This window comes from Rhinoderma darwinii, chromosome 1 (genome assembly GCF_050947455.1).
Source record: "Rhinoderma darwinii isolate aRhiDar2 chromosome 1, aRhiDar2.hap1, whole genome shotgun sequence".
In the NCBI taxonomy this organism is placed as follows: Eukaryota; Metazoa; Chordata; class Amphibia; order Anura; family Rhinodermatidae; genus Rhinoderma; species Rhinoderma darwinii.
The window spans coordinates 398642158-398658081 of NC_134687.1; the positions used below are offsets into that span (position 1 = coordinate 398642158).

The window sequence follows — 15924 nt, forward strand, 5'->3', positions numbered from 1 at the left end:
CAAACTTCTGACATGTCATAGTGACATGTCAGAAGTTTGGTTGGTGGGGGTCTGAGCACGGAGACCCCCACCAATCGCTAGAACGAAGCAGCTGAAGTGTTCATGTGAGCGCTCAGCCGCTTCGTGGCCATTCGGCTTTTTCCGGAAATAAATGTATCGCTGTACGGATTAAATACAAAGTCTATGAGCCCGTACTCAGATACATCGGCTTTCCGGAAAAAGCCGAACAGACACGTATCAGCGGAGCGCTCACACGAACACTTCAGCTGCTTCGTTCTAGCGATTGGTGGGGGTCTCAGTGCTCGGATCCCCACCAATACAAACTTCTGACATGTCTCTGACATGTCAGAAGTTTGTCGAACATTTAGCTACACTTTAAGGCCTCATTTACACGAGCGCGTGAGTTTTGCGCAGGCAAAAAAACACAGCGTTTGGCGTGCGCAAAAGGCACTTGACAGCTCCGTGTGTCATCAGTGTATGATGCGCGGCTGCGTGATTTTCGCGCAGCCGCCATCATAGAGAGGAGTCTAGTCAACGTCAGTCACTGTCCAGGGTGCTGAAAGAGTTAACTGATCGGCAGTAACTCTTTCAGCACCCTCGACAGTGAATTCCGATCACAATATACACCAAGATGTGAATAAAAAAAAAAAAAAAAAAGACGTTCATACTTACCAAGAACTTCCTGCTTCCTCCAGTCCGGTCTCCCGGCCGTTGCCTTGGTGACGCGTCCCTCTCTTGTCATCCAGCCCCACCTCCCTGGATGACGCGGCAGTCCATGTGACCGCTGCAGCCTGTGATTGGCTGCGGCCTGTGCTTGGCTGCAGCTGTCACTTGGACTGAATTGTCATCCCGGGAGGTCAGACTGGAGGAAGAAGCCGGGAGTTATCGGTAAGTCAGAACTTCGTTTTTTTACACGTTCATGTATATTGTGATCAGAAGTCACTGTCCAGGGTGCTGAACCAGTTTAACTCTTTCAGCACCGTGGACAGTGACTGTCTCCCGACGTCGCGTACCGGAATTTTTTTTGCCGGGTTCGGTCAAAACGAGTTCGGCCGAACCTGGTGAAGTTCGGTGCGCTCATCTCTAATTTGACACTCCGTTTGGATGTTTGTAAACAGAAAAGCACGTGGTGCTTTTCTGTTTACATTCATCCTTTTGACAGCTCTTGCGCGAATAACGCAGTTCGCACGGAAGTGCTTCCGTGCGGCATGCGTGGTTTTCACGCACCCATTGACTTCAATGGGTGCGTGATGCGCGAAAAACGCACGATTATAGAACATGTCGTGAGTTTTACGCAACGCACTCGCGCTGCGCAAAATTCACGCATTGTCTGCACTGCCCCATAGAGTAATATAGGTGCGTACGGCACGCGTGAAAAGCACGAGCGTCGCACGCGTGAAAAGCACGTGCGTCGCACGCGTGAAAAGCACGTGCGTCGCACGCGTGAAAAGCACGTGCGTCGCACGCGTGAAAAGCACGTGCGTCGCACGCGTGAAAAGCACGTGCGTCGCACGCGTGAAAAGCATGTGCGTCGCACGCGCGTATATTACGCTCGTGTAAATGAGGCCTAAATGTGTCCATAAGTGGGAGTTATACATTTGTGGAATTACATGTTATTTTCTAAAATGTACTGTTATAAAGAACCGGCGACTGTTCCCAAGTGCTGCTTCTAAACTTGTAGTTAGCGTGTGCTACTGCTGTAGAAGACTTCGTATGCACTCGGGAACTGGCTTTTGTTCCCGAGTGATTGTGACATACGTCTGTGAGGATCTATATTTGGTAAGAAACGGTAGCTCAAATGGACAAATATAGATCCTCACAGGCGTATGTCACAATCACTCGGGAACAAAAGCCAGTTCCCGAGTGCATACGAAGTCTTCTACAGCAGTGCTACTGCGCATGTGCAGTAGCGCACGCTGAAACACATGTTTAGAATAAGCACTTGGGAAAAGTCGCCCGTTCCCGGGTGCATACAGTCTTGCTGAAATGCAAGTTTAGCAGAAGCACTCAGGAACAGTTGCCAGTTAGAATGCAGGCGGGGATTTGGACAGCACTACTGCTGCGCATGCGCAATAGCAGCTACAGAATTTTAGTCACACCAAGCACTCAGGAATAATCGGAAGATCCCGAGTTCAAACGAAATAAAACGCCACATCTTGAAAATGTAATTCCGTTTTGGGCTCCACATTGTAAAAAGGATATAGGAGAACTGGAGAGGGTTCAAAGGCGGGAGACTAGATTATTAAATGGGATGGGAGGTGTCCCCAAGTGTGCACACTTAGTGTTTTCAGGTGTATTTCGGGGTGTTTACGCCTGGAAAAACGCCTGAAAAAAAAACACAAGCAGAACGCATACAAACATCTGCCCATTGATTTCAATGGGAAATACAGCATTCTGCTCCGACGGGGCGTTTTTTATGCCTCGTTTTCCAAAAACGGCACGTAAAAAGACACCTGTGAAAAAGTGCATGTCACTTCTTGGGACTCTTTGGAGTAGTTTTTCATTTACTCTATTAGAAAAACAGCGAGAGAAAACGCTGCGAAAATAGTGAATAGCTTAGAAAAAAAGGTCTGAAAATCAGGAGCTGTTTTCCCTTGAAAACCGCTCCGTATTTTCAGACGATTTTGATTTTGTGTGTGCACATACCCTTAGAAAGAAAGGCTAGAGAAATTGGGCTTGTCCAGCTTGGGGGGAGCCTTAGAGGTGATCTCATTAACATGCAGGGCCGGCCTTCGGATGGCGCCCCGAGCAAAATTTTCGTCTGAAAAAAATGCCCCATAAAGTATATTGCCCCACAGCATAATGGCATTTATAGTGCCCCCACAGAGTATAATGCACGTTTAGTGCCCTACACACATTAACGTTACTTTAGTGACCCCCGTACAGTATAATAATTATTATAATATATAACCCCTTTAAGGACACAGTATACGGTTGTCACGATAACAGAAATTGGACAGCGATACTTTGTGTAGTATTGCGATTTGATAGCAAAAAGTTACTTTGCCAACAAAAAAATAAAATTGGGGGAAAAAAAAAAGGGTCCTTCCATTTTCTGGTGAGGCACATCGTGTGATGAATTTTGAATCTCCATGTGCCTCACATGAATAGTAATTAACTCCAAAATATACCTCAGTCATAATGGGCAACATTGGGTTAATGCGTGAGTGCCACGGTTAAAAACGCAGCGAAAAATGCTTCCTCTGCCTCACATTGAGGTCAATGGGATGTCAGAGACTTTAAACGCCCGAAGATAGGGCATGTCGCTACTTTTTCCATCGAGCCGGTTTTACTGCTCGCAGGATAAAAAACCGCCTCCGCCTCCCATTGAAATCATAGGGAGGCATTTTCGTCCGTTTGACGCATTTTCCCGCATCAAAAAAAACTGTGCGAACAGGGCCTTAATGTGAGGCACATGGAGGTTCAAAGTTTATCACACCATGTGCCTCACATTAATAAGTGACCCCATGATTTCCCTCATAATGGCAACATTGTGTTAACCCCTTAGGGACACTGCCAATTTTGGCCTGGAGGACAGAACTTTTTTTCTTCCTCTTTGCATCCCGCGCTCAGAACTTAATTTTTTTGCTAGACGTAGACTACTTTTTTTTTTTGGTACATTTTACATTATCGTTTAATTTATATACACATTTTTATTTTAGCAAAAATGGTTTTTTTTTTTTCTTTTACTGCATACACCGATCATAAATGACGCTGTGTGTTTGCTGTGCATTGTTCTACAGTCCTGACGATACCAAATGTATAATATTTTATGTATTGGGATTTATTGTAATAATGTTTATTGTATAAGAAAAAAAAGGGGCATTTGTGTATTTTTATTTAACTTTTTATACTTTTTTTTTTTTTTTTAAGTTTAATGTACTGGCATATATCTATATACCAGTACGTTAGCCTGTGTACTGCTAGTACACAGGCAGTTGTTAGTGTATACGGAGGTATGTCCCAACAGGAAATATGGTCAGACAGCCCTGGGGTCCTTAGATGGACCCTGGGCTGTCCACCCATATATGGTGTGTCCATCGATCGCATCACAGGGATTTCCTGTGACGCTATCAAAAGGGGGAGTCCCCCCTGCCCATTTTCCCCGTGAACGACACGGTTAGCTTTGATCAAGGGAATAGTGGCAGAGATCAGAGGTTTCCCTGATCTCCGCCATTAGAGCGGGGCTGCGACCCGTGTAGTACAGCCATTGCCACACACACGACATCAGAATGCCGTGATGCAGCCGGCACTGAAGAGAGAGAGAGACCATGGCAGGCGCTGTGCAGTGCGCCCGCCATGTCTCTGCCCTAGAGCCTGCGCCGCTACATCACACCATGCCAGTGTCCACATTCATGTATTACAATACTAAGCTGTGCGGCTGCTCAGTTTACTATCGAAATACATGTATGCATGGTATTGAACAGTTTGAGGGTGCACATCGAAATAGTATCGATAGGTCGATGCATCGTGCAACCCCAACAGTATTTTGTAATCTAAGTGTGCCCACACAGTATATTGCCCCCTGTAGTGCCCCTACGCCGTATAATGTCCCCCCTCCCCTGGGGACCACAGCCCCCACCTCCCCCTTGTAGACCGTGCCATACGGACACCCCAAACAAATAAAATAAAAAATACTCACCTAGTTACCATGGTAATAGAGCTGCTCCACAACGGGATCCTTGCGGAGATCCGGCGTGATCAGGTGAAGTAATCACGTCAGCCTGCGCAGGGATCCTGTCCCTGCGTCTGTAGCCTAGTAAAACAGCAGAACAGGGAGATACCTCCCTGCTCTGCCATAGTGTTCAATAGTATCTGCGTCCTATTGAATGTGGCGTCGCTACCGCTGTAGCAGAGCTAGTGACTGCTAGCAATGCCACCGGGCATGGGAGGGCCAGTTCCGGCGGCACAAGCCCCAACATGTCGCGGGTGCCGTAGGAGCAGCTATAGCGGCTACAATGGTAATCATGCCATCGCAGAGAAGGAGCGGCCGGGTGGAAAGGCAGCTGCAGAGTTGCCAGGCCCGGGCGCTTCAGAAACACAAGCTGGAAAAGGGAGCCAGCGCTCCCTTCCACCTGCTGGAGTGATGCACCGTGTGTGATGGCACAGGTTGCATACCCCAAAGGCCGGCCCTGTTAACATGTATAGGTCAATAAAAAAAATTAAAAAAAAGCACATAATCTATTCTTACCAAGGAAAGGGTTCTTTACCTTTAGAGTAGTCAAACTATGGAATGCCCATCCCCCAAGAGGCATTTAAAAAAAGGCTAGATAATTATTTACTAAAAAAAAAGGCATGAAGTGTTCGGGTATGTTCACAAGCACTGTTCTGACGTAATTCGGGCGTTTTACGCCTCGAATTACACCTGAGAAAACGGCTCCATTACGCCTACAAACATCTGCCCATTGCTTTCAATGGGTTTTACGGTGTTCTGTTCCCACTGTTTTTTTTGCGCGTCGCTGTCGAAATAAGGCGTGTAAAAAGACGCCCGCGAAAAAGTGCATGTCACTTCTTGGGATGTTTTTGGAGCAGTTTTTCATTGACTCCATTGAAAAACAGCTCCAATATTGTCTGTAAAATACACAGCGAAAAACGCGAGTTGCTACAAAAACGTCTGAAGACCGCTCCGTATTTTCAGACGTATTTTGCCAAGCCGTGTGAACAAACCCTTGTAAGTAAACCTTTGATGCCCGTGTCCAGGTCAAATTTTCCATTTCTGATATGCACTTTTTTTTTTTACAAAACTTATGGGGCTTTCATGTTCTAGATTAGTTTAATTCCATTGTTTAAATTTTTATTATGAGCAGGTAAGTCACTAAAAATGTGAAATAAACCCATACATTCATACCTACACACACAATTGCAGCTCTGTAACAATTAGTCTTCTTCCCTCTGTCACCCTGGATCGCTGTGAGGGGAGAGTGAAGAGTACTATAAGGCTACATTCACACGACATGAGAAAAAGGCAGTTGTAATACGGATCAACTGTCAGTTTTTCATGGCTGTTTTGCATCAGTGTGTCTCAAAATTTGACTGCCATTTACCATCAGTTTCTCCATGGCTGTTTAAAAAAAAAACAAAAAAACTTTTTATTAATTAGGGTTTTCTTGTTCCAACCTCCTGAAAACACCACAGTGTCAAAGTAGATAGTGCTGCATAGCACCAGTGTCCCCTGTAGGTAGTGCCCATATAGTGCAACAATGCCCATGTAGAAGTTGCTACACCTACCCTGTAAATAGAACGCCTCCCACACTCCCTCTAGGAGCTGAATCCCCAGTCCGAGCGCTCTGGACAGGTATTTCGCTCCTAGGAGGAACTTAGGTAGCGCTATCTGCAGGGGGGGGCTTGTATGTGGAGCTATCCACAGGGGGGGTTGTGGGTAGCGCAATCTATGGGGGGGGGGGGGGAGCGAGTGTCTGGCATCTCAAAGTCTCGGCAGACATGAAAGTGTAGCGCGGCTTACACTGAATCAGAACTGCACACATTAAACCCTGTTCCAGGCTGCAGCTTATATACGCCACAACCGCACATGGCAAAGGCAGTTGGAACGTATATAGCCATATGGCTGTTGTGAAGGGGTTAATCAAACAATAAATGATGTGTAATTTTTTTGAGAACGGTTGACCTTGATGGACCAGTGTTTTTTTATTTTTTAACTTATGTAACTATGAAATTAATCACTTCAGGGCACTTACCAACTCTGTCTGGAAGAACTTCAAGAGCAGACACCCTTTCATCCTTGTGAAGCTCCAGTCCATAGACACAATCAAATCCATCATATTTTATAAGATAAAGTGAAGGGTTGACAGGTACTTGATCCAAAACAGTTCCTTTCCATTGAGTTATTGGACCACTGCCCTCTTTCCATCCATGCTGTATTCTACAACCTACAATATTTCTTCTTGGTTGAGAGATTGGTTTACTTGGTCCCATATTGCTTCGATGTTTCCTGAAAATGAGAGAGTCTATGAAAAACATAGCAAAACTAAATTCACTTCGTGAGACCATATGTGATTTTCTATACGATTTAGTATCAGCAGTGCCGATTCAAACCCATAAATGATGCACTAATCATAAGCGCTAAAACATTGTACACTGAATTTGTGTACCAAAACTTTAAATTATTGACAGAGGAGGTTTCTAGCAGTCGCCACAAACTGCACCAGGCAAGAACCAAGACTGATCACTTAGGGCTCATTCAGCCGAGCGCAATTCTCGTCCGTGTGCCGTGCGTTAAAATAGCGCACCGCACACAAACCCATTGATTTTAATGGGGCTATTTGTGTGCGGTCCATGGTTTTCATGCATCAAAGAAGTGCTTGCGTGAAAAACACATGCCACACGCAAAGCACACTGATGCAAAATCGCAATGCACACTGACAGATTTGCGTGCTTTTCTTATGTGCGTAAATCGGTCACGCTCGTGTGAATGTAGCCTTACAGACTAATGTGTGGGTGGGAAGTACATTATTATTATTTTTTTTTTTAAAACAAAACACCGCCTTGAATATACTTTTTTTTCATGCAATTATGTCCTAGGTCTTTATTATTCGCTCTCTAGCTATAGAGTAATCTGATATCATGCAGCAGTCTGGGGGAATTTCAAATCCCTTACTACTGTAAAGCAAAATACTGCCTGTACTCTGCAATAACTCATACAGCTGCAGCAACATGTCTTGCATGCCGTTTTGCAACCAAGAAATATGTAAGAAAACTGCATGAATGTGATCTAGTCCTAACCGGAGGAACAGTAGTGACAAGCTAGTAAGGATTAGAGAAAATACATAGAATATTACTTGGCAGTCGCTTTAGAACGGTTACCAGTTCGTTGCACTAGTAAAGCCTAAACCAAATCCCAAAAAGTTCTTTTATACTCACTTATGAGAGGTCCTTTTCTTCATCATATTTGCAGAAACACCTGCATGTGCTGGGAGACAAGAGAAAAAGGCAATGGAAAATAAGTATTCTCAGCGGATTGTTTTTTTCTCTTAGGACAGCAGACAACTTCAGTGTACATTGGGGTTCATTGTTCTCTAACCAATATGCTGATAAATTGACACGGTTTTCACAGTTATTAGCCTGGGTTCACACGTCGTGGCAAACGGTCACAGTTTGCTGGGATTCACTGAGAAGAAAACAAACATTTTTGACCACGACGTGTAATCCCAGCCTTAGGCTACATTCACACGAGCGTATCCGATTCAAGCGGGTGAAAAACGCGTGTGAATCTGGTCCGGGTGTGTTGCGTTATGCATCAGTGTGCTTTGGGAGTAAAATGCGTTATTCACGCACTCGCAAAGCACATTTTTTTTCTCTCAATTGAATGGGCAAATCACGCACCGCACACGCATGTGCATCCATGTGTGGTGTGTGGTTCTCACGCACTCATTGACTTCAATGGGCACATCGGTGTGTGAAAGCTCACCAATATAGGACATGCAGTAAGTTTCACATAGAGGACTCTCACTGCGTGAAAACTCACGCCTGTGTGAACGGCCCCATTGAAATCAATGGGGACGTGTGCTGTGCATGGTTTCAACACAGCACACGGACGAGATTCACGTTCGTGTGATTGGGCCCTTAGGCAAATAGTTTCCCAGAGCAAAAAGGAGTTTTCCAAACAAAAAAAAAAAAATTACATTAAACCTTCATATAAAGCTTTGTAGACGTCAACACAAAAATATAATATAGCTATGCTCTCAGAATGTGGCAACACCAGAGCAAATGCTCAAATTTTTTTTTAAAAACCAAACTGTTTTATTGTGAAAGTGATCTAAATAGGTTTACAGGATTTCAATTTGTGTAGCATCCACCTGGCATGGAGTCTCGATCTGGTTTACATTTTAGTGAATGAGAAGTCATTGTTCCTTTCAGAAAAGTATATTACAGCTATTTCTTAGCTATGTGTGTCCTTGATGCTTAGGAGAAACTTGTTGTAAGAGATGCATGGTAACCTCAAAGTTGAAACAACTCTTTCATAGGGAGTGAAGGGAGCGAGATAAGAATTTGTTCACGCCTGGTGGGAGGGAATGAAGCTGGTATTGCGTTCTTGCCAGAGAATTTGCAGGTGTTAAGCCTGAAGGAAGCATCTAATGAAAAAAAAAAAAATGTTACATTTGAAATGTATTGTTTGTCTGATTGGCTCAACATGAAAATGAAATATTCTCATTGTATGCTATTGGCTGAATCAGCGTTTGTCATGATGTAAATGATTGGCTGAAATCAGGCCTATTCCCTTTTTGAAAGATATTATTAATAAAGGTCACCAGAATTTGGACTTCGATACCGATACTTCATGTAGTATTGCAATACTCTATAGCAAAACGATACTTTTGCCAACAATAATAATTAAAAAAAAAAGTTCTTCCATTTTCTGATGAGGCACGTGGTGTGATGAATTGTGAACCTCCATGTGCTGCACATTAATAATTAACCCCATCATGTTTCGCACAGTCATAATGGACAACATTGTGTTAGTGTGAGGTACATGATGGGGTTAGTTACTATTAATGTGAGGCACATGGAGGTTCAAAATTCATAATACCTCGTGCCTCACATTAATAAATGAAAGCAAGCAGTTTTAGGTTTACGCTGTTATAAAATAAAAACAACACTAGAATCTCTCTCCCCCTCTCATTGATGCTGCGGTCAGTCTTGATCGCAGCATTCAGTGGAATAGCAGCGGAGAGGAGGTTTCTCTGATCTCCGCCGATAGAGGTTGCGTAATACAACCATTGCCCCGCTCCTGACAAGTGCGCACGCGGTCAGCATGAGGAGATGCGACCAGTGCTGCACTAATGAGCGGTGGTTCAGGCAATGGGGGTGTTTTGCAGTGCAACCGCCACTCTCTGCCTTCAGTGCCGCCGCTGATTAGTGCAGCGCTGGCCGCATCACATCATGCTGACCGCACGCACATGTTAGGAGTCAGTAGCGGGGCAATGGCTGTATTACTCAGCCCCAGCCCCGCTCTCATACATTCATGTATCACTATACTAAGCTGTGCGGCTTAGTCTTGAAATATATGAAATAACAGTATCGAACCGTTTGAGGGTGCACGGTATCGAAAAGTATCGATGCATCGTGCATCCCCGAGTCAGAGGAGTATTTTGAGCATACAAGCAGCGTGTGTTTCTTACGTTTCTCCGATATAACCTACAATTTTGATCGGGATAAATCCCCTGGGAGGGTATCGGTTGACATACCCATTACAAGTTTGTCTAATATATTTTGGGCCATGATTGCATCAACAGCAGTAAAACAAACAAAAAATAAAGTAGTATTACATATTTACACCGAAATGGTGCTATGAAAATATATAACTCATTCTGCAAAAAGGAAAAAGAAAAAAAAAAAAAAAGTTAATTGAAAGATATACAGCTTTCGTAATGCTCCGATTGGAAGGGGGGGGGGGGGGACCCTGCATTCTGAAGTACCAAAATAAGCACTGTTTTTACGGGAGTTAAAGATTGCCAAAAACACGAACGCTCAATAAATATACCTTGAAATGGGTATTCCAGCTGACAGCATTTTTCACCTATACCCTGGATAGGTGATAAATGGTAGAACAGTGGGGGTCCGACCACTGGGCTGTTTCCATCAGTCCCCTAGACTTTAAATATAGCGGCACTGCACATGCCTGGCCACGGCTCCATTCAAACTACCCCTAGCCATTGTGTGGCAGCTGGGACCCCTGTTCTGGCAATTGGTGGGGGTCCCAGTGGTTTGACCCCCACCGATCTAGCATTTATCACCCATCCGCTGGTAGGCTGGCATACCCCAGGTAGGGGGGGGGGGTCGGGTATGGGATTAGAGATCGAGATATATAAACATTAAAGAAATGTGTTGTTCTAGTATCTTAGGCATTCTTAAAAAGTAGTGTTTTTTTTAACCCTTTAATGACCAGCCTATTTTAAACCTTAATGAACAAGCCATTTAACTTTATTTTTGCTTCGACATAGCTGTATAATGTCTTGCTTTTTGCGGGACAAGTTGTATTTTTTAATAGCACCATTTTGGGGTATATAATTTGATTTTTTTTTTTAAATCTCATGAAAAAGTTCTGGCTCTCAGAATATTGCGATGCAAAATGTGCAGTGTTCCAAAAGTGGATAACATCCGGCGACATTTATCAATGAGACACTGGCCACATATCTATGAATTGTTTATTTACCCCATTATACCCCCTTATTGTACCCGGATGTACTCCACGCAGCCTACATATGCCCTGATGTACTCCGCACAGATTAATTTTATAATGTGGGGGCATATGTAAAATACAAGCAAAACCCCAAACAGAACTACTACCAAGCACAATCTGCACTTCAAAAGCCAAACGACACTCCCGTTCTTCTGAGCCCTGCAGTGTGCCCAAACAGCAGTTTACGTTCACATATATGGCACACCAAACCCGGAAGAACCCGCTTAACACTTTGAGGTATTTGTCTTCAGTGGCACAACATATTGTGCCCTAAAATGGCGTTCCAGTGAAAATTTTTATTTTTCACTCTGCACCATCCACTGCGCATTAACCCCTTCGCGCACCACGACTTAGAGGCTCTGTCACCAGATTGTAAGTGCCTACATAATCTGATCGGCGCTGTAATGTAGATAACAGCAGTGGTTTTTATTTTGAAAAACTATCATTTTTGAGCAATTTTAGATTTATGCAAATTAGTTTTAATAGACAGCTGGGCGTGTTTTTACTTTTGACCAACTGGGGGTTGTGACGAGAAGTGTACGACGCTGACCAATCAGTGACTAATCAGCGTCATAAACTTCTCATTGTTCCAGCCCATTGTTCCAGTGGGATTGTGCAGTGAAAGAAGCTGGGCTGGAACAATGAGAAGAAGTGCAGGACGCTGATTGGTCAGCCTCATACACTCCTCTGTACAACGCCCAGTTGGTCACTTCAGGACTGAGCCTGTTTTGGCCTTGTGGATACAGACCAATTTTTCAAATCTGACATGTGTCACTTTATGTGGTAATAACTTGGGAATGCTTTTACCTATCCATGCGATTCTGAGATTGTTTTCTCGTGACATATTGCACTGTATTTTAGTGGAAAAATGTAGTATTGGTTTGTGAAAATCACCAAACTTTAGAGAAAATGTGCAAAAATTAGCATTTTTCTAAATGTAAATGTAACTGCTTGTAAGACAGATCGTAATACCACACACACAATAGTTACTAATTAACATTTCCCATGTGTTTACTTTATGTTGGCATCGTTTTTTTGAACATCCTTTTATTTTAGTTTTCTAGGACAATACAAGGCTTAGAACTTGCAGCAATTTCTCATATTTTCAAGAACATTTCCAAAACCTATTTTTATAGGGACCAGTTTAGTTCTGAAGTGGCTTTGAGGGCCTTATTAGATTAGAAACCCCCATAAGTCACCCCATTTTAAAAACTGCACCCCTTAAAGTATTCAATACAGCATTTAGAAAGTTTCTTAACCCTTTTGGTGTTTCACAGGAATTAAAGCAAAGTAGAGGGGAAATTTTCAAATTTATTTTTTTTGTCAGAAAATCCATTTAAATCCATTTTTTTCTGTAAGGCCTCATGCACACGACCGAAGCAATGTGCACGGCTGTGATTTTCGGGTCGGCTAGCCACAGAGTGTCAGCCGCGAGCCGCCCGCAAATCGCGGGCTGTGCACATGGCCACGGTCATTATTTACTGCTGTGATCAGACTATGTTTTCCCCCCAGTACTAAGGCTGCTTGTAGCAGCCTGTACTGGGGAGATGCCGGGCTGCGGGGAGCGCCCGTGTGCTCTGTTAGGAGCACACATATTTGAACGGGCTGCAGGCACAAGAACCAGCTCTGCAGCCCGTTAATGGGGTGGTCAGGAAGGGGTTAAGAAACTAATTAGCATAAATACAAAATTGCTCATGACTTGCTCAAAAATGATAGTTTTTCAAAATAAAAACCACTGTTTCCTACATAATCTGATCGGCACTGTAATGTAGATAGGCCACTGTGATGGATGGTCAAATTGCTTATGTTCTCTGTATTAAATTACACTATGAATTATCAAGCAGGATGCCGGATTATGAAGATATGTATTCTCCATTTTGTAATGACCTCTTTCTGGTTCTGCTTGAGTCACAAGGGAATTAGTGATTTCTTCGTGTGGCCTTCAATACTGGTAGATGGAAGTCTGGCAGAACGCCTAGACCTGAAATAATCATCATATTTGTAATTCTTTTCTTCTCCGTATTTCACACACATATATGAAATCATCACATAGACTTATGAAAACCTCCTACATTTCTATTGTTTGTAGGCCAGGATTTGCAGGTGTTAGAAAGATCACGTGACCTCAGTGGGAAGGTACCCTATGACGTATTTTCAGTCTACGTGTGAAATGTTATGATTGGTTGTTCCATGAAAGGTAACACCCTGATTAGAGGGTACGCCCTGAGGGTATATTAACTTATGTATCTTGATAATAAATGACTATTGATTGAGACAACAGATTGCTATTGTCTTTATTGATCTCCCGATGCACTGCTGATACTTCAATTACCATATTTGAATACCACCTGACAAAGCAGAGGGAGCCCATTAGAGCACCCATCCCAAAGGAGCTACCTGGAAAGGGTTTCTTAGACACCACTTAAAATCTGGTGACAGAGCCTCTTTAATAGCACGTCGTGGTGCGAGGGGCGATTTATGGAGCGTGCTCACGTGCTAAGCCTGTGCCATTCGCTGCGGATGTCAGTTGTGTATTACAGCTAACAGACCGGAACAGCGATCGTGCGTTTACAGGAGCCTATAAAAATGACAATATACTGAAACACAGTATTGCAGTGTATTGTACCAGCGATCGAATGATAGCTGATTCAAGTTCCCTAGGGGGACTACTAAAACGTGTAAAAAGAAAAAAAAAAAAAAAAGAAAAGTTAATACTAGTGACATTTTTTTTTTAAATAAGTAGAGAAAAAAATGGGGAAAGGTTTTAAATAAAAGTAATGTAAAATAAACCCCCCCACAAAATTGGTATCGCTGCGTCCGTAAAAGTCCGAACTATAACAATATACCATTATTTAACGCGCACAGCGAAAGCCGTAAAAAATAAAGAATTTAAAAAACGGCAAAATCTTTTTTTGGTCACCTTAGCTCTGGAAAAAAAAAAATCATAAAAAAAAAAAAGTTCAAAAGTTGCGTACCAATAAAAACTACAGCTCATCCCCAGAGGCATGATCTAGCAGGCATTCACGACAGGCAGACCTGGGGGCCTCTATTAGGCCCCCAGCGATCTTATCGCCGGGTGTCGGTGAGGGAGAGAGGGAGCTCCCTCCCTCTCTCCAAAACCACTCAGATACGGTGCACGCTATTCAGCACCGCATCTGAGGGGTTAAACGGGTGAGATCTATACGAATATCGATCTCACCCGGTCGAGCAGGGAGATTTGACAGCTCCCTGCTCCGTTTACTTATTGCGATGAAGCGACGTAAAAAGTCTATTGCATCGGAATAAGGCCCGTTAGTGACCGACGTAGAAACACTATGGGCCGGTCACTAACGGGTCAAACCTATCCAAGCGATTCTGAGATTGTTTACTCGTGAGACAATGGGCTTTAGGTTAGTGGTACAATTTGGTCGATATATTCAGTGTTTGTGAAAAATGGCAAAATTTTGAAAAATTTTCATTTTTCTAAATTTAAATGCATCTGCTTGTAAAGCAGATTGTTATACCACACAAAATAGTTACGAATTAACATTTCCCACGTTTATTTTAGATTTGCATCGTTTTTTTAAACCATTCTTTTTGGACGTTACAAGGCTTAGAACAGAATAGCAATTTTTCAGATTTTTAAGAACATGTCAAAAGCCTTTGAGGGGTTTATGTATTAGAAACACCCATAAAACACCCCATTTTAAAAACTAGACCCCCTCAAAGTATTCAAAACCGCATTTAGAAAGTTTAACCCTTTAGGCATTTCACAGGAATTAAAGCAAAATGGAGGTGAAATTTGAAAATTTCATTTTTCTTGCTGAATTTCAATTTTATTCATTTTTCTGTAACACAGAAGGTTTTACAAAATAAATACTACTAAATATGTATTGTCCAGATTCTGCAGTTTTTAGAAATCTCACATGTGGCTCTAGTGTGCTCGTGGACTAAAACACAAGCCCCAGAAGCACCTAGTGCATTTTGGGGCCTCTTTTTTATTAGAATATATTTTAGGCAGCATGCCAGGTTTGAAGAGGTGTCGAGGTGCCAAAAAACAGTAGGAATTCCCCAAAAGTGACCCCATTTTGGAAACTACACCCCTCAAGGAATTTATGGGTGTTGTGACCATTTAGACCCCACAGTTTCACAGAATTTATTTGAATTGGGCTGTGAATTAACCAATTTTTTCATTTTTTCCAAGATATAGTTTTGGGTCAAAAAGTCTTATTTTCACAAGGAATAAAATACCCCATTTTGTTGCCCAATTTGTCCTGAGTGCAGCAATACCCCATTTGTGGTGATAAACTGCCGCTTGGGCCCATGGGAGGGCTCAGAAGGAAAGGACCACCATTTGGAGCTTTTCTGGTGCGAAGTCATGTATGCAGAAGCCCCTGAGGTACCAGTACAGTTGAAACCCCCGAGAAGTGACCACATTTTAAAAACTACACCCCTTAAGGCATTCATCTAGAGGTTTAGTGAGCATTTTGACCCCACAGGTACTGTGTAAAAGATAAGGCGCAGCAGATGGTGCAGAGTGAGATTTGCAAATATATATATATATATATATATGCCATGTCAGTGTCCGATCTATTGTGCCCAGCATGTGCCACCGGAGATATACACCCCATAAACTGTAATGTGGGTTAACCCGGGTACGGCCATACCCTACATGTTGCAGTTATCTGCTTCCTGGGCACATGGCAGGGCTCAGAACGGAAAGAGGAGGGGGATAAGCTGTGCGGAGA

General features: G+C 43.1%; 1 protein-coding gene across 5 annotated transcripts in view; it reads right to left on the reverse strand.

Annotated features, from left to right (window-relative positions):
- The window catches only part of SPIN1 (spindlin 1), a 94877-nt gene that overhangs the window by 21875 nt on the left and 57078 nt on the right, over positions 1-15924 (reverse strand). For all 5 annotated transcript variants that reach the window (XM_075828840.1, XM_075828843.1, XM_075828845.1 and 2 more), the window contains 2 exons: positions 7879-7927; positions 6696-6949 (listed from right to left, as the gene is read on the reverse strand). In XM_075828840.1, coding sequence (XP_075684955.1) covers positions 6696-6949; positions 7879-7927 — 303 coding nt within the window. The remainder of the gene's footprint in view (positions 1-6695; positions 6950-7878; positions 7928-15924) is intronic.